The following is a 19,119-nucleotide window of genomic DNA, read 5'->3' as shown; positions in this document are numbered from 1 at the left end:
TACAACACCTGGGAGCAGATTATTGGGACATTTACTAGTTATGAAGTTATTTCATTGAGTGCTGCCAGAGGAATAAAGTGAACTTGGTTTTAGTTTCTGTCTAATCATATATGCTTTTTATCTGCACCAATTGGAACCAGTGAACATTATTATCAAACAGCCCTTTATTTCTGTGTGTTTCAAAGCAGTGTTTCAGAATTTACCTGAATTCTGAAGAAGGCAATCACCTTACCTAAATTTTGACATCAGAAAGATCTAATTTTAATAACTGAATCCAATTGTTAATTTAGTTTTAACTTCTGTATATTGGGGAAGAAAAAAAAAAAAGTTTCCTCACAGCTCTCTTAGCTCCTTTCCATGAGACTGATGAACAGACTTTGGGAATTCTTTTTATCTTCAGTCACTGAATGTAGAATTTGATAAGTTTAGATCAGATCTTTACACTCTACATGATTGAATTTGGATGAGATGAATCACCTACTGCAAAAGGGACTGAAGATTTCTAGAAGAGAAAGTTCAATCACCACTTCTTTTCAGGGTATAAAGGGACTCAAAATCTAGGGTTCACTATTTGAAACTTTTTATATTTTAGCAGTCAAGTGAGGAACATCACTTGAATACAATGCATGCAGTAAAATAAGTAAAAGTATATAAAAGTCGTATACTTACTCTTTCTGTTATATTATGAGCAATTTCTCATTACAAATTAAAACTTAAACCATTACTTAATGCTAACTTTCAAGGTTAGCAATTTCCTTATAGAAAGTTTTTTTCAGACTAGAAAATTAAAGCAATTTTAGATAGTAGATTTGTAGTCCCATCACCTCATGAAGTATAGGCATTTTTAGTCACACAGTTCTAATTTTTAGATTTCCATTAATCATTTCATTCAAGTTCCATTCACTATTTTGAGTTTTGCTTTTTAATTATTGCTAAAAGTAAGCAATCACAAAAGATTAGAAACAACTGAAACTGAGAAATTATAAAACTGATTCATAAAGAAATATAGTTTTAAACATGCTCACATACAGCAAGTACTGAAGGTTTTTGCTTGATCCTTTCTACAGGATATATATATATTTTTTTTTACTTGATGGCTATTTTTAAAATAAAATAATTAAGTATTACAGGTTTTGGACGATTTTTGTTGATCCTCAAAGGGGATCTTCATGTTTTTTGCAAATTAAGGTTTACAGGCTAGAATGGTGGCTAGTTCATTATTTGGTCTTGAATTTCTGAAAAGGAAAGATTCTTTCCAATCTCAGTTAAAAACAGGAGAATCCTTCATTCCTGTTAGTGGTTAGGCAAAACATAAAAGCGTAAGCACCTCTTCATCTGCTGTTGTGAAACTGAATTTAGTGACATGGGCTATAACCTAAAAACTGTTGAGACAAGACTCAACTTACATTTCCTCACATCTTTTGTTTTGATTCCTGAAGATTAATTTAAACTGTTGGAGTTCTTTTCTGTTACTAATGATGCTACCATGGACAATGGTTATACTGCTGTTAAATCCACTCTGAATACCCCCATTATCCTGACTACTGCCTTCTCCCCATTATCCTGTGTATTTCTTTCATCTTTTGTTTCTCTGTAACCTCTTATGACTTTTTCAGCAGAGATAGCTAATGATCACAGATCACTACCAGCACCTATATAAGTCAAGATTTTCTTCTACTGTGTATATCAGAGAAATACTACAATACTTAAAGATGAGTGAAACTGTCTGAATATCATAGTGTGCAAGGTCACCAGGAGAACATGAATGACATTTTGAGGAGGTTCCCCTTAAGGAAGGGAAACAAACATAATACAAAGGGATACTGGAATCCAAAGAGACAGTTGACATTATTACAGTTTTCACCCCAGAATAATCATAGTATGTTTAAGTTTAAAATGTAGTTGTTAACAGTTGCATATCATCACAAATTATCTTATAATTCTAGTTAATGAGAAAAGCTGGAAAGGATCAGAAAAAAAAAATTCACAAGAAGTGCAATATATCTAAATTTGTTTTAAGGGACATTTCCATTTATTAAAGGTTTATCCATCATCACCCATTTAAACGTGGGTTTAAATGACATGTCGAATAATCATATGTTGAATTACAGAATCATAGAATATTCCAAGTTGGAAAAGACCCACAAAAATCACTGAGTTCAACTCCTGGGTCCCCAAAGGATCACCCAAAGAAACATTGTCATATGTTTGAGAGCACTGTCTAAACACTTAAACTCAGTGCTATAAACACTTCCCTGGGGAGCCTGTTCCAGTGCCTGACCACCCTCTTGGTGAAGAACCTTTTCCTGATAGGAAAATGTAGGTAACTAAGATAAATGTAATATTGAAACATATTCCCAGACATTTCTAAAAATGTATATTCAGAATGGCTTAAGGAGATATACTTTAATTCAAACAATTTAGTTCTGGCAATGTGCCCAAAAAAGTAAAAAATACATGATAATACCAAGTAGAATTCAGCTAGCTGTCACTAATTCTTGTTTGTCTAACACATAAATTTATGACCGTGAGTAGCTGAATGCTGTTATTTACAACATTGGATAATCGGTGAATATCCAACTCCCCAGCTAACTCATGCATTACATGATGAAAAATTGCGAAGGCGGTAGAAAATTTGGGTTTGTAGGTATTTTGCTAATTAACTCTTTCAGAAAGATCAAAAAATAACACATTTGTAAACTCACAAATAACACTAAGCAGAGATGAAAGGGAGCATAAGTGCTCAGAAGACCAAAGAGATAACAGAAATGAAAAAAAATAAAATTGTAATCTGAACTTACAGTCTTAAATCCATAATGAGAGACTGAAATAAGCACTTAAGAGTTACAAAAATGTTAAGTATTCAAGAAGGACTTTTAACTTCAGTGTGAGTTTCTGTAAGCATATCATGTTTTCAAAACAGACATCACAAAGGATTCAAGAAACTAAAGGAAGCTACTCAATTCTTCTTAGACCAAGTGATCTATAAAAAGTTACAATTTAAAATAGGATATAGAAAAAAAAGTTAAATTCATTTTGCAATATACATATAGCAAGCAACAAACTGAAGAACAGCTAATCCTTAAAAGAGAATTATGTAATGAAACCAATCACAAAAGATTTGCATGCTTATTCAGAGATCAGCACTAAACGATTGTACTACGCACGTGGCAAATAAACGGCTGCATTTAAAGGAGTATCACACTTCAAAGCATCCAATTCACCTAGAAATACCAAAATGATAGAGACAAAAGATTGAACATTTTCTGGTCAATAGCAGCTCTTTTCAGTAGCCTTTTCACCAATCAAAAAAATGAGCCAAGTCTAATTCTAAAAAATTATAAAAAAGATAATAAAATGGAAAAAATATATCGAGAAATGTTCTTGAGACAAATTGTGATATAGCAGTATAAGAAGCCTAAGGATCTGTAAACCAAGTCAAACTAGATGCTACAAAACACACACTAAAGAGCAATCAGATCCTAATAAAGACGTGAAGAAATAAATAAAAAAATAAAGAAAGAATTTGTACATAAAGTTAGAAAGTTCACCAAAAACATCCATGGTCAAGCATCCATGGTCAAGTCTATGCCCTACAACTCATTGCCACCTCTTTTCTGTTGTTATATGGACATACAAAGCACTGGCATGAACCTACGGATAACAGTCATGCTAATTAAATTATGAATGCTTCTCTGCAATGTTTTTCAAAGATGGAACACTGATAAAATACTCTATATTAGTTTCATAATTATTTCTGTTACTTACACAGTACTGTTGCATTTATTCCTTTTCTTTAAACTTAAAACGCAGGATATGCAGTAATTACTTAACTACCTTCACATAAATCACTTCAGTACTATTTAATCACAATGAAAAAGACAGTTTTGTAATTAAGAGCAACATAACAACTCCAAAGGCATGGCTACTTTAAGACCTGAATTGAAAAACAATATTGATCTGTGAGTATGACAAAAAAATCACTCAGTACCATCTTCCCAAACATATTCAATAAAAAGAAAAAAAAAAAAAGCACATATTCAATAAAAAGAAAACATTTCATTTTTCTGTAAAGTTTCAATTAAAGAAACAAAAAAGTTTGTTTTTAAATGATAATTCTGAATTATGTCTCCACAATTTCTTCTAGGATATGAATTCAGAACACTTTCAAGACCTGAAAATTGACAGAAATGTATCAGATGCTTTTAGAATGTACTAAAATACTGCTTGTATATTAACATATCTAAAATAATAAATTCTATTTGTGCTGTGGTGTTTTTCATACGCGTAGTTTTCAGAAATGTGCCATAATCCAGATACAATCTATAAATTAAATCTTCAGATTTCTTAAATACTGTTAGATGAGCCACTTCAGGGGTGCATGAAGACCTTTATCTAGTGAGCAACATTGCTGACATTTACTTTTATTCTGAAGATTCTACATTTTTAGAAACAGCATCTAAGATACTGTTGAAACAGAGTAAAAATAGACTACTTTACATAGATTCTTTCATATTATAAAATTAACATTTGCTCTACATTTTTCTTGGTTCTTGTGCATGGTTAACCATAGCTTTTCATTCTTATGAAAGGTAGCAGCTGTATTTACATTCATGATCTTTTACACACAAAGAAACAGAAAAAGAATAAAAATTGCACTAGATCCTTTTATAAGCAGTTGTAAAGTTGCAAGTAAGGTAATTACAATTAAAGATGACGTGTACGACATCTACTTTGTGTGGTTTAGTACGCAAATAGCAATACCACCATAGATACATCTCAAAATAAAACATAGTGGAAAAATCTTATCTACCATGTTAATGTTAAAACATTTTTATTTTTGTGGTAGAACAATCCAATATTTAAAAAAAGAAGTCAGTAGAAGTAACAATAAGATCAGCACCATTAAAAATGTCTGAAAATAGTAAAGCAGCTCACTGCATGGCTTTGTTGACAACCGATGTTTCCAGCTACAAAGCTGGGACATGACATATCACCAGCGTCTGGGCTGTGGGAACTCCCCCTGGGGTTTGGCAGGGCAGGGTCTCTCAAGACAGGGTATATGACACCTGTAGTGGATTGACCCCGGTCAACAGCTAAGCATCCATCCAACTGCTCACTCACTCACCCCCACCTCCAGCAGGAGAAGGGGGAGAATAGAGCAAAACCAAGAAAGCTCACAGATTAAGACAAAGGCAGTTCAATAATTGGTGGAAAGAGAGAAAAAACAAGTGCAAAAGAAAAACACACACACACACACACACACACAAAAAAAACCAATACAATCATACACCACACACACCACACCTGCCCAAGTAGACCGATGCTCAGTGTCCAAGCAACTTATTCTTTTAAAGACAAAATCTCTATTTTTCGTTGCTGAGTTATATAGTATGGAGTATCTCTTCTGTCCAATTTGGGTCAGCTGTCCCAGCTGTGTCCCTTTCCAAACTCTTGCCCACCTCCATCCTACATGCTGAGGAGGCAATGTGAGAAACAGAGGAAGCCTTGATGGTATACAAGTACCGCTCATCGACAGCCAAAACATGGGTGTGTTATCAGCTCTAATTTAGCCACAGATACAGAACACAGCACCGTAGGGGATGCTATGGGGAAAGTCCCTTCCAACCAGGCCCAGGCAGAAGCCAGGCAGCTGGGGACACTGTAGAAGCCTCAGGTCACTGGGCTGGGGATGGGGCAGAGGCCAGGCCAAGATGGCAGAGGTCAGGCCTATGGGTGGAACTGGCCTGGTGGGGCCATCGCTGGGCATGGCAGGCCTTTGGGGAGCTGGAGACTGGCCCTGCTGCAGCCTCATTGTCTGACAGCCCTAGGTGTTGACATGGAGTCCTGGCTGTCATGGACAGTCAGGGCTGGAGGTGCCCTCAGGGCCCTGATAATCAACTTCAAAGAGTGAAGTTGAACACACCTTAGATTCAGCTTTGAATTCTCAACTTGTGTGGTTGCTGGAAACTTCTAATTTCCTGGTTTGCCCCGATACAATAAATCAGTGGCATGATTAAATAACAAGGCCAATGGTCTACAGATTTTTTATTATTAATAGGCTCTGTCATTAATATTTTAAACTCACTAGTGTATCTGATTACTGATGTGACATAACACAATGACTAAAGAGTCACCTTTGTGCATTTTTCTGAAAAGCCATTGTTTCTACAAAAATTTTGCACAGAAACAAAATAGGATGTAGTAGATACTGTCAAATAACATGGTAAAATACTATTAAACATTCATCCTCATTTGTCTGTTCTTTTGTAAAGTGCTGAACATGATAAATGAAGCAGTTTATGCCCAATTAGTATCATGTAGATGGATAGTTTTAATTATATTGATAATGTTTCTTCAAAAACAAGACTAAAAGCAATAACAAAAAATTATAAAGGAAAAGCATTTATGTGGTGTGTTATTTATTTGTTTAATATTTTTGGTTTGTTTTTGCATTTTAATTGGATTGCAGTAATTGAATCAAAATTTAGTTTATTGACTTAACATATAGAGTAATCATTTTTTTGCAGGGGAAAAAAAACATAAAACTTTTTCCCAGATGTGCTAAATTACTATTACTTGGCCACTTAAAAATAATGTTTGAAGTTAATAGGAATCCCTGGTTTTAGAATTACAATCTAGAGAAAGATAAAATGTTGCCTGTTGGTTTGTCTTAAGGTTCATAAATATGGTTTGAAGTTTGTACTTCAGTAAGGTAAAGTAGACGGCATACATGTAAAGGATGAGATTTTTTTTGGATCAGCTGAAGAAATTGGGAGATTGACCACCTTCTGAGTAATAATGCTACAGAGCTGTTTAATTGAAATTGCATTCCAATTCCACATATTGTTCTTTTTGATTAGCTAAAAAAGCAAAGGCTTTCTGGAGAGAAAAGAAAGGATAAAAAAATACAGTGTGATAAGTATGGGTACTTTTTTAAGAGTTTAGAATTCTACAACTCATTTCTGTTCCATTCTTGTAAATTAATTTTCTTACGGTGATTTTTTTTTTTTCTTTTTTTTTCCCCAGAAATATTAGGTAAGTCATCTGCTGTGAAATAGAATTCTCTTTACTAACTATATAATAAGAAACTATCAAAGCAAGATGCTGTCATTTGTTCGAACTGTACACTTAGCATTGGATTCTCTCTAACAGTTCAATCCCTTGTTTGTACGCAACATCCACATCTACTATCAGTATGGATGGTGCATTTCATGACACGTCTTGTCTTTAAGAAGAAGGAGTTACTAGCAACTCATTACATCTCCAAAAACGTCTTTGAATTTGTAAGATAAAAAAATTTGGCTGTAAGTAACCAGTGAAAAATATGAACTTAAAAACTTTAAAAAGTAAAAACAGTATATTCCCTATAAGGAATTCTTTTAGCTAACCAGATCTGGTATGATTTTCAGAGGACATTGAAAGATGTTAAATATCTAAAGCTTAGTGAAATTCAGTGGCACTTATGGCTCTAACTGCTTTTGAAATCTCAGCTGACAACTTCTCTTAGTAAGGAAAAATAAACCCAGACATAACAAACAGGTTTCCATATACAATGGAACTGTAACAAAAATATATATATATATATATATATATATATTTTTTTTACCGGTGGAGTACTGAAAATGTAGAAGGATGAACCCTTCAATGCCAGAAACTTGAATTTGTAGAGCTGAGATGAATCAGTTCCTTCAAGTCTCTCATGTACCCATCCCATATGTATGACCTGCAAAAGAAAATAATTTAAAATGAAAGCTCTATTTTTCAGTGGGTCAAAAATATATCTGAATAGTCTTTCCACAAGGAAGAGTGGTCATCTTAGATTAGGATACATCATCTTCTTTATGTTTGCTTTCCCACAACTACCTTACTCTTGAAGCCTTTAATCATGCTGGTGTGTAAAAGTCCTTCGAAGTACCTTTACAGTACAGGCTGCCTGAATTTTGCTCCGATCCCAGTCAGCAAAAGTTTTGCATAGATTTGCATACACTGTGTGTCTATCTCAGTCACAGAGAATAGGTGGAATTTAATATGTAAAAATTAAGTAATTATTATAAAAGCAGATGTACCAAGACAGTGAATCTAGCGAAGTTAGAAGGTTCCATTAGTAATCACCATTTGAGAAATCATTGCTTGCGTCACAGCAGACTCTCACTTGAGCCAGCAGAAAACCTAAATATTATATTACATAAATATTATAGCCAGCAGTTTATATGCAACATGATCCTACCCTTCCTATTGCACAGTCAAAACTTGGAAATACTAAACAAACCTTCAGTTGCTTACACCTCTAAAGAAATACATCTGAGTAAGTCACTAGATTTACCGGAAATCAAATAGCTTTCTGTATGCTCACGTTTGCCATTGTTAAGAAATTGTCTTTGTCACGCTAATTGTCTTACAGAATTTATATACTTTTTTTAGGTATATTTTATCTCATGACCACGATTTATGTTCTGGTAGAATTAAATGCCAACATCATTTGTTACAGAACTCTGCTCCAACAGTATTACAATACTTTAAAAATATATTTCAGATAAATTAATTTTAAGATAATATAAAATTAAGCATTAACATGCTTCCTTGCTGAGGTATCTGCAAATTTGTAAAGGAATAATCCCATAGTGTGGTAGTAGGATATCACAAAAGTAGTTGCCCATCAAAAATAACCTAAATGTATTAAAAACGTTTTCGTATTTTAAAGTTTTTAAAAAGAGCATATTGCCCTTGAAACAAGAATTGGACTCTAGAATGCTCCACCAATGTGAATATAAAGCTATTGCATTCTCATTTTCATTTAAGGCTACACTTATGAAAAATACTGAATTACATAGGGATTGAAATGTCATAACACTTGCGAATATTTTGAGCCCACTTCTGCTGGAAGTCAGTAAACACACAGACTGAAGAAAGCATTCGTTACATTGTATGAAAACTTTAGCATTTGTGCTATGGATAGATTTTGGGAAAAACAAACGAAAACCACACACACACACAAAAATAGAAAAACTAAAAAAAAAAAAACAACAAATACTTTTCTACTGAAACCTTGGTATGTTTATGTGTCGTTGCTACTACTACAGAGCACAAAGGTGGAAAAAATGGATAAGGATAAGCTAATAGTACGTTCATACTCTTGTATCATGAGGATTTCACACATTGTTCTCTAGTTTTTTATTATATGAAGCATATGTCTCTTAGTAATCTATTTGTTTAGAAATAATTATATAGATTAATATGTTGAGCCAGACACTGCTTCTGCTATACGCTTCTACTGAGGTCCAGTACTATCATTCTAAAGAGTAAACAGCACAATAAATACAGTAGCCTTTTCAATTCTCACTTTGCTGTTTTATAAATCCAATATGTCTCACCAAAACTTTGCATCTATACTAGTCAGCAACGGTTTAGAAGCAAAATATTCAGACGCATCATAATTCTAACAAAATATACCATAGTATTGCTGATAATCTACGACAAATTGTATCATATATTGCTTTTATCAGCATGGTAGTATAATACCAAATAACTCAGAAAACAACCATATCCAAAACACAGGACCTTTATTATTCTCCTTTACATTCATGAAGTCGTGTTTGCTGACGTGCAAATGTACACAATTAACTAACTTGTAACAGTATTACTTTTTTTCTAAAAAAATAAATTACTGATTAAATTGATAAGCAAAGGATTTATCTCACTATTATGTTTTTCATTACCATCATTGACATCACCACCGTCACCACCATCACCACTTACTCTTAAAGGAGCATTCACCAAAGAATTTTGGAATTGCCCACAATGTCAGATGGCAAAACTGTCACAGATAGTCTTCAGCTTGTCCAGGCCATTCATCAAACATCATATATTAAAACAAACATGACACATCCCAAGAAACATAACTATATATCTTGTTGCAAATCAAAGATGTTTACTTAGTACATTAAAACAAGTTCTTATCTGAAACTCAGGGCAGGATGATATCAGAGGACTGCAATTCCATACAAGTGTGTTTTCACTTCCAAATAAACTTGATTTTATTTTGCTGACAGTAGTTGACAAAAAACACAGGTTGGCCAGTAAGCATTGGTTTTAAGTACCAACAGTAGTGCAGAAGACAACAATAACCTTCTTTTGGCGAACATTTTCCATTTAGAGAAAGGGTATTGAATTTCTCTAACTTGAAATAAAATGAGATTTCTTTGCAATGAAAATGTACCTTATGCCAACCTTTTCCATCTGTAAAATGGTCTTTACTTGTTTTATAGAATGTGTGTGAGACTGTCGCTGTTGTATTCTTACCTATGACTGCAAGATGCAGTAGGAGTAGAAAATATTACAGCCCTGATTTAGTGTAGCACTTATCTTTTAGATTATTCTCTTGAGAATGTACTGAGCTACAATCACAGACCATATTTTCTGATTAGCTGCAGAGATACTTTTTGGCACGTGTTCAAAGTTTTTTTGCTGAGATGGAACTGATTATTTATTTTTATTGTAGTCACACCATACTGTGACCAGCCTACCTGTGGTAGACCAGAATCAGCTTTAAATTTGATTCTCCACACTGCAAACAGATTTTTATAACTAATAGCATCTATAAACTCAATAGTAAGCTGGTAACCTGTTCTACAGAATCTTTCAGAATCTTTTTCAACCTTACACCAAAGAAAAAGAATGATTAAAAACCACATTCATTGGATTAGCTTTTGGGGGAATGTGAACCCCATTTTGAGAGAATGGTACTTCTTGAGGGAATGGTACATTCAGTGGTTCATTGAATTATTGCAACATTTTAACATCTCTCATTTATTTTCTTATTCATTTAATTTTTTATGGAAAAAAAATACATGGATATGGAATAACTTCACCTATTCGTTGTACTTTATCAAAGTCAACACAAAAAACAAACATCAGTACTTAAGTCACTTTTCAAATACATTGCTCTGAATATTAGTCTGCTTGACTGAAACAACCAACAAAAACTCCAGTTCCAGGAATCAAGAACTCTAATCAAAAAAAAGCCTGAATAACGTATCATAAAAGCAAAGAGAGTCTTAGAACTATTAAAAACATGAGAAGAGCCTTTTTGTTTCAAAATTTGATTATAATTACCAAGAAATATCAGACATTGATCAACAGTTCTTCAGTTTACATTTTCTTTAAAACCTTTACTTAACTGCACCTCATCAAAATAGTTTGTGGAAGTAAAAAACAATTATATGCCTCGCAGCAAAAATAAGGATGAAATGGCCTGATGATTTTTGTCTTACAAAAGAAAATAAAAAATTATGCACAAAAACTAGACGGTATGTTATAATTCAGTGTAATTTGAAAACAAAACCAAAACTAATACAAACGAAAAACAACACCAGAAAAAAAAAACACTCTGCAGTCTTTTAAATCACAAGATTATAGTTTATATATTACCATCATAAAATACTTACCTAAGTGTTAAAGGTGTTAGTAGACAAAATGTCTACTATTCATGATCTTCCTAAAAAACACTGAAAAAATGAATGTCTATATCAACTTTGTCCATTTTTTTTAACACAGATGTGAAAAAATTCAACAAATAAAACATTTGTAGATCAATTCTGAAGTCAGAGAAGAGTATCCCTGAAGAATATTAACTGAAGTCTCAGTACATATATATATTTAGGAAGAGAATTATAGTACAACTAGAAGGCATAAAAGCTTTTTTTTTTGTTTGTTTGTTTGCTTGCTTGTTTTAGAGTTTTTGTGTATTTAGGAGAAAACCAGGGCTTGAGTTGATTTATATGCAGATCGCTGCACCAGATATGGAAGATTGAATGAGATACTCTCTAGGGGAAGAAAGTCAGTCAAGCTAGGTAGCAGAAGAATGATTACTATTGAAAGATTTGTAGTGAGCTCAGTGGATTTAGAACTGTATTACTGTTATTTGGGATAAGAGGAAGGCAAACTAGAAATTAAGCACTAATGACTATGAAAAAGAAGAAAAGCAAACATAAACCAAAAAGATAAAGGAAAAGATGCTCAAGAAGGAGAAATAAACTAATTTGTTAAGACAGGAAGAAAATATAAAATTAAAAGAGAAAGGACACTATATAGGTGTAGAAATTGAGAAACATAAATACAAGAATATTTGGAAGCAAAAAAAAAAAAACATAAAGAAAAAAGAGTTCCAAATGTATACTTCAAAAACATAAAACACTGAAGAAGTAAAGAAGGAAAATATAATTTCCTTCTTCAGAAGGTTTGCTTAAATTTTGCATATATGCATACATATATTATGTATAAGTGCATCTTTTTTATGGATGCAAAAAAAATCTAATATATTTTTTACTTTCACTCCCCATGTCTTTCTTACTGACAGGTTTATTTCATGGTTATTTTGACCGTATGAGTGGACAAAGAATAATTATTCAGTTCAAAAAAAGTTTGTATGGAACAAAAGCAACCAAATGCTGGTACCCAATATCAAGCTATTTGTGTTTCTTTGGTATGTAAGTGAGATTATAATTGAGTCTCAGTACGTGGGTGGGATAAAAATTGTTCTGTTACTTGGATTGAAACCTGCCATTTTATTTCTTACTGAGTAATAAGGCATAACACTACAAACCGTCCCATTCTCAGCACTGCTTTCACCACTCTATTCCCATACTGCATAACCAATTTGAAACTACCATTTGAAACTGCATGGAAAATTACCCATACATCATCAATGTATTATTAAGTTTCTAGTGTGTTCTAACATACTTTGCAAAAGTTCCTGTATGAACAAAATGAGCAATGGCACTCATTATGAGGAGATAAAACAAGTCAGTAACAAAATGTAATCCAATCATTGCAGATAAATGAAAGTTCTTATTTGCACTTACTGTTTTCCTACAGCAATAAAGCATCTTGATACTGCAATGACTAGAAATTTAACATGTGTTATATTTAATAAAGCAATTGGTATGTTTTGTGTATAGTACTTTTAGTTAAATGGTTAAGAAAAGTAAATGAAGCATAACACTCGAGGGAAATGAAGAAAATCAAGTAGATCTCTGATGTATGAAAAGTCAGAACAGATGGGTACACTCATGTAATCAAAGTGGGATATGAATCTACAACAGATGCCAGCTTGGTCTGCAAGTCAAGAACAAGTGTACCATGAAGCATCGTGGAACAATACAAAATTAAGAAAGCAAAGAGAAGTACATCTTGAGGTAACATAAGTAGATGCTTTTGGTCTTTCAAAAAACAAGTGGGTAGACTTGTTTTAAAATTTTACATATTGGGAAGAAAAAAAATCTTACAGGTTTTCTCTATCACCTTTTGTATTTGTGTGCCTTTCACATATACAATGATCCCCCCCCCCCCTCTAAAAAAGGAATGCTAGAAGTTTTGATTAATGGTTACAGAATGTTTGCTATTCAAAACATAATGTTATAGAGATGAAACCACAGAGGAACTTAGAAATGATGACACTCAGTGTTTTACATGCTTCATCTTCAAAGCAGACTTTCTAAGTTCCAGCTAGGCACAGCTTGAACACCACAAATAGCAACATGTCTGTACTAGGCGAAAGGAAACTATGAAGACTGATATGTATGTGAATTCATGAAGCTTCCCAGGAGTTAGCTGCTGATGCAAAATATGGATTCGGAGTACTTTGGTTAGTGAAAATTGTTTTGCCTCTTCGCTTGGTTTAACAAGCAGCCGACATTGTTCTCTTTGATGATATGATGATATCTAAGAGTCTTTCTGGAAAGAAGTTCCACACAGAGTCATATGCTGATAGAGGCCTCTGGAGGTCATCTAGTCCAACACCATGCATAAAGCCAATGTAAGTTAGTTTGCTCAGCGATCTGTCCAAATGACTTTTAAGTATCAACATAAAAAACATATAACAGATGACATAACACAGTTAACATAATAGCAGGTGGTTTTTTTTTGTTTGTTTGTTTGTTTTGAATATCGAAGATTCCATAGTCTCTCTGAGCAACCTGACCTGGTGTTTGATAAGATTAACAAGTTTCAGTACTTGAACACATTTGCATCTTCTCTTCCTGGGAGACCATATTTGTGTCTAAGTTAGTGAGCTGGATAGGAAGATGGTCAAGTTCCCTCACTGAATCTGGAGATCATGAAAAATGGCTATCACCAAACAAGACTCATATTCTGTAAATGTTTTAAATCTAGTTTTAAATCCTTTTGCTTTTGTTTTGAAACAGTTCAATGTTTCTCATATCAAAGCCAAGTAGCTTTGCCTTGACTTCTTAGCCTCCTCATTTGTGTTTTTTCTCCTATTTTTTCATGCTAGTTCTTCCAGTTACTGTGTTTCTCTGTCATTTTCATGGAAATCATTCCACAGCTAATGTCGTGCAAGAATGTAGAATTAATGAGAATTAATTGCACCTGAATCTGAATTTAATTTTGCCTAATTAGATTTAATTCTTTATCCATGCTGTACATTTGTTCATTTTCTCTCTCCAAAAGCAATATTCATATCACAACAGTTGGTCTGTTGTGATATGTCTTATTTAACTATTGTGATTCTTATTCTCCTACACTAACAGATGCACAGTTCTGTTATGATTCTCATATTATACTAAATCAGTAGAACTATTTGTTCAGCAGAAACTGTCCAAACTAACTGAAAATTGAAAGCTCAGGTCCTTCATATTTGCTTTGTTGTTTTACATGCCTACTCTATATTTTAGTGATACTACAACAACATTAAAGTATACCTAGAAAGCTATTCTCTTCCTCACCAAATACTCAATTTGTTTCTTCTGCCATTTTGGAAAAAATAAAAAAATAAAAATCTTTCAAACTACATCTGTTGCAAAGGAGTCCTCAGAGAAGAAAATTCAGTCTGAAAATGAGTTTCAGCTTCCTTCTTCCTGTGATCCCCCAAACAATCACATAACAGTTCTGCTTAAAATTGTGTTAAAATAATTTTAGTTGAAGAATCATCCTGAAGAAGGACTGGTCTCATAGTGTTAATCCAGCGAAATAGCATTTCTATAATACTGAGTGGAAAAGAAACGTGTTTTAAAAGCTGTTAAGAGCATACTCTAAATTATTTCTAACAATTCACAAGGCAGAAATATAGAGTGAAAAGGAGAATAAAGAACAATTGTTATATTCGGTTTTTAGATGTATTCTAACATCTAAAGAAGACAGCTTAAGCAGAGAACATGATTTTCCACTGAAGACCGAATTACATTGTTCCATGTACTGCCAGATACACTGTAAATCCAGCTGAATGCTAGAAGATGCAGTCAACATATTAGGGTAAGGGACACTACTTAAATACACTCCTCTGTATACGTTAACTTAAAAAGGAGTAAGTTTCTTTCATCTGACCTATTCTAGAGTTTCTAGAATCCAATGTTTACAAGTCTTACAACTTTGAAGAGAAATCTAAGATAAACTGTTTAATTAACATACAAATATGGAACATATACGTAGCGTGGACACTGAGAAACGTGTTTTAGAGAACAATATGTTCAGAAACACAACCATGGTGTTCAAAATTGGTATTCAATATTAAGGATTGTTTTTTTCCAGAAAGTTTGGCAAATCTCTTGATTTTTTTTTTTTTATCTGCATCCTCCTCCTCTCTAAAATCAGTATAGTAGTAATAATTATTTACCTCACAGAGGCACTACATATTAGCTAATAGACTATAGGTTGAAAAGTTCAAGTGCTTTGAAGTGGTGCTTAGAACAAGTTGTGTTTTCAGTGAAAGAGCAGAGGTCCAAGAAAAATCTCTGAAGCAGATCAAGAGAATTTCATTAGGAATTGTGTAACTGACCTCCCATACAAATAAATTTAAAACAATTACCAGGGAAATAACCTTTACATTGTTACTTTATGCTTGAAGAAATTTAGTCCTGTTCCTTTTCTACTGGTGTAAATTGTAAAGCTGTTGTTTGCAAGAATTGAATTTCTCCATATTAACAAATAGGAGAAAAAAAAATGGCATATAATGTAATCTTAATTTTATTTTATTTATTTTTTTAATAAAGAAGGAAATTTGATCTTACAGGACGGCTTCTTTTCATCTGCAGCATGAAGCCAAGAGAAGGTGTTCATGGTACACCCAGGGCAGCAGTTCTGCTATAAGGAACAAACCCTCCATATCTGAAAAGTCCCTTATTTCAGAATTCGGATTCATACAATCATCAAAAACAGAGAGGAAAAGAGTCTTCTGAGAAATTTAGTAAATTATGTCTCTGCAATGCAGGTCTAATGATATCTATTTTGTTTCTAACAGATACTTCCTTATTGGTCTAAGGATCTCAAGTAAAAGTGCCCTCAAAATTTCTCCCATAATCTCCCATAAGTTTATTAGCTTAACAAGTAATGAGGAAATCTATTCCTCATGTCTAACATGAATCACCATTACCGTGTAAGAGTTTTTACCCTGGCCTGACATTAAACTGATGAAGTAATGTGAGAAACTGCTGGACATTGTGTACAGTGCAAAGCAAGAAGTGGTTGGCCAGCTCAAACCCAAGGGTAAACTAATTAAATAATGGTGTGAACTAGCAGGTGAAATATATGGACAGAAAATACAGGAACTCAATTTGAGAGAAGAATGTCAAAAGATAGAGACAATACGGGGGCTGGTTTACTGGTTGTTGCTAGTAACACAGCCAAAAGCTGAAATACTCAAATAAGCATGTAAAAATCATAAAAAAGGAGAAGCAGAAATATTATAATTTGGCTGGGTTACTTTTCTTGGGAGGGGGAGTAATAGGCAAACAAAAAGAAAAAAATTAAAAAAGAGGCAGATAATCTACGTGGTTGGGGCTTCTGCAGGGTCTGACTGACAAGCCCTGTACTTGATTACAACAGGCTGATGTAAAAATAAACCATAATAATAAATCTGTTGACTTGTTGACCATATATCTGACTGGCTTCTGCAGTTGGGAATCACTGAAGTGTCCCCTCCACCCTACCTGCAAATGCAATGCAATGGAAGATGGACCAAAGCTCACTAACAGAATTTTTTTCTCCATATACTTTTCAAGTATTTTCCAGTAAACACCTTTTCAGTTGTTCCTGTGGCCTCTGACATACATTTGCTGATTATACTTGCTTACATGCTTTACTCTAATTGACTTCCGCCCTGTTTTTCAGACTCATTTTTCAATATGTCAAGATCATTCTTATGTCTAGTGCTATTCTGTAAAGCCTCATGTCTGCAAAATTAATAGGCTTACTTTTGTTAATACACCATAAAGAAAATATTCAAGAGAACTGGATCCAGGACAGATCTTTTCAGGACTTCTAGTCAATACATCATTCAGTTTTGAAAGTGAACCATTTATACCTATTATTGGATTATCTAACAAAGTTTGTATAACCAAATCTTGATAACACTTATTTAAAATATTGTTGTGTCAAGAAATGTCATAAGCCTTACTGAAATCAAGATATGTTGCAGCAAACACCTGTCACCCATGTCACCCATCCACACGAGGGAATTAGATTGGTTGTCACTATTTATTCTTGACAAATCCTTCAGGGCAGTCACTCATCTGTTCTCTCAGATGCATACAAATATTTTGCTTATTTATTTCAAATTTCTTTCTAGTGATTGATGTTAAATTGACTAGTCTATAATTCTATTGCTTTTCTTTCTTTTCCATTAACACCATGATGCTTGACCCTTGCTAGTCTGGTATGTCATCCTACAAACATACTTTTTTCAAGTATGTTAACCACAAAAGGAGGTCAAAGGAAAACATTGGACTCAGACTGGATGAAAACATTGAACTCAGACTGGATGGTCACCTTACAAGTAAGGAAGGGGAAATGGTGGAGGCATTTAATGCCTTTTTTTTTTTTTCCCTCTATATTTAACAGTAATGATAGATCTTGGGCTGCCCAGACCTCAGAGTTGGAGGACCATGACTAGGGGAGCAATAACTTTCCATCTGTGGTCACTGAAATTGTAAGGGATCATTTGTATCAGTGTAACATTCACATCCATGGTGTCTGGCAGGATTCACCTCAGAGTGCTGACGGAATTGGTGATAGTTATAGCTGGACCCCTCTCAAGCACTTACCAAAGGTTGTAAAGTCCAGTGAGGTCCCTGCTGACTAGAAGCTAGCCAGTGTTATACCCATCTACAAAAAGGGCATGAGAAAAGATCCAGGACACTGCTGACCTGTTAGTTTAACCTCAGTCCCTTGAAAAGTTATGGAGAGGATTGTCCTGGGGGCTATTGAAAGACATTTAAATAACAAAGCAATTATCAAGCATAGTCAATGTGGGTTCATTAAGGGGAAGTCCTACTTTAGTAAATTCAATCTTCTATAAGGTCAGTATATCTGCTTGGGGGATGAAGGGAAGGTAGCAGATGTAATCTTTCTAGATTTCAGTAAGGCCTTTGATACCATGCCTCACGGAATCCTTCTGGAAAAATTATCCTGCTGTGAGATAAACAGGTTCGTGCTACAGAAGGTGATGAACTGGCTCTACAGTAGGGCCCAAAGTACAGTAGTGAATGGGGCTACATCTGGCTAGCAGTAGGTCACTAGCAGTGCTCCCCAGGACTCAATTCTAGGGCTGGTCCTGTTCAACATTTTTATGACTAATCTGGATGCAGGATTGGAATGCGTCCTCAGCAAGTCTGCAGATGACATTGGACTGGGAAGTGCTCTTGACTCTGGCAGGACGAGGAGACTTGGAGAGGGATCTGGACTGAAGCATTCAGAGATCTAAAACAGCATGAAGTTCAACAAAGCAAAATGCCAGGTTCTGCACCTGGGATGGAGTAATGCTGGACACGGGCACAGACTGGGAGACAAGTGGCTGGAGAGCAGCTCAGCAGAAAGGGATCTGGGGGTTCTGGCTGACAGCAAGTTGAACATGAGCCAGCAGTGGGCCCTGGCAACCAAAGGAGTAAACTACATTTTGGTGTGCATTAAACACAGCATAACAAGCCAGTCTAAAGAGGTGATTCTTCTACTGTATTTATTGTTGGTGTGGCCTCACCTTGAGTATTGTGTGCAGTTCTGGTCTCTACAATATAAAAACGATGCTAACGTCCTTGAAAGCATCCAGAGGAGGGCAACAAAGCTGGTAAATGGCTGGAAGGCATGTCCTGTGAGGAGAAGCTGAGGACA

The 19,119-nt window shown here is 34.4% G+C and overlaps 1 protein-coding gene across 7 annotated transcripts in view; it reads right to left on the bottom strand.

Moving 5' to 3' along the window:
• Positions 1-19,119, bottom strand: part of SNTG2 (syntrophin gamma 2) — a 291,451-nt gene that overhangs the window by 42,241 nt on the left and 230,091 nt on the right. For all 7 annotated transcript variants that reach the window (XM_084512370.1, XM_084512371.1, XM_084512376.1 and 4 more), the window contains one exon: positions 7,610-7,726. In XM_084512370.1, the coding sequence (XP_084368496.1) occupies positions 7,610-7,726 (117 nt within the window). The remainder of the gene's footprint in view (positions 1-7,609; positions 7,727-19,119) is intronic.

This window comes from Aythya ferina (genome assembly GCF_964211825.1).
Source record: "Aythya ferina genome assembly, chromosome: 3".
NCBI lineage: Eukaryota > Metazoa > Chordata > Aves > Anseriformes > Anatidae > Aythya > Aythya ferina.
This window is presented reverse-complemented; position numbering and strand designations above follow the sequence as displayed.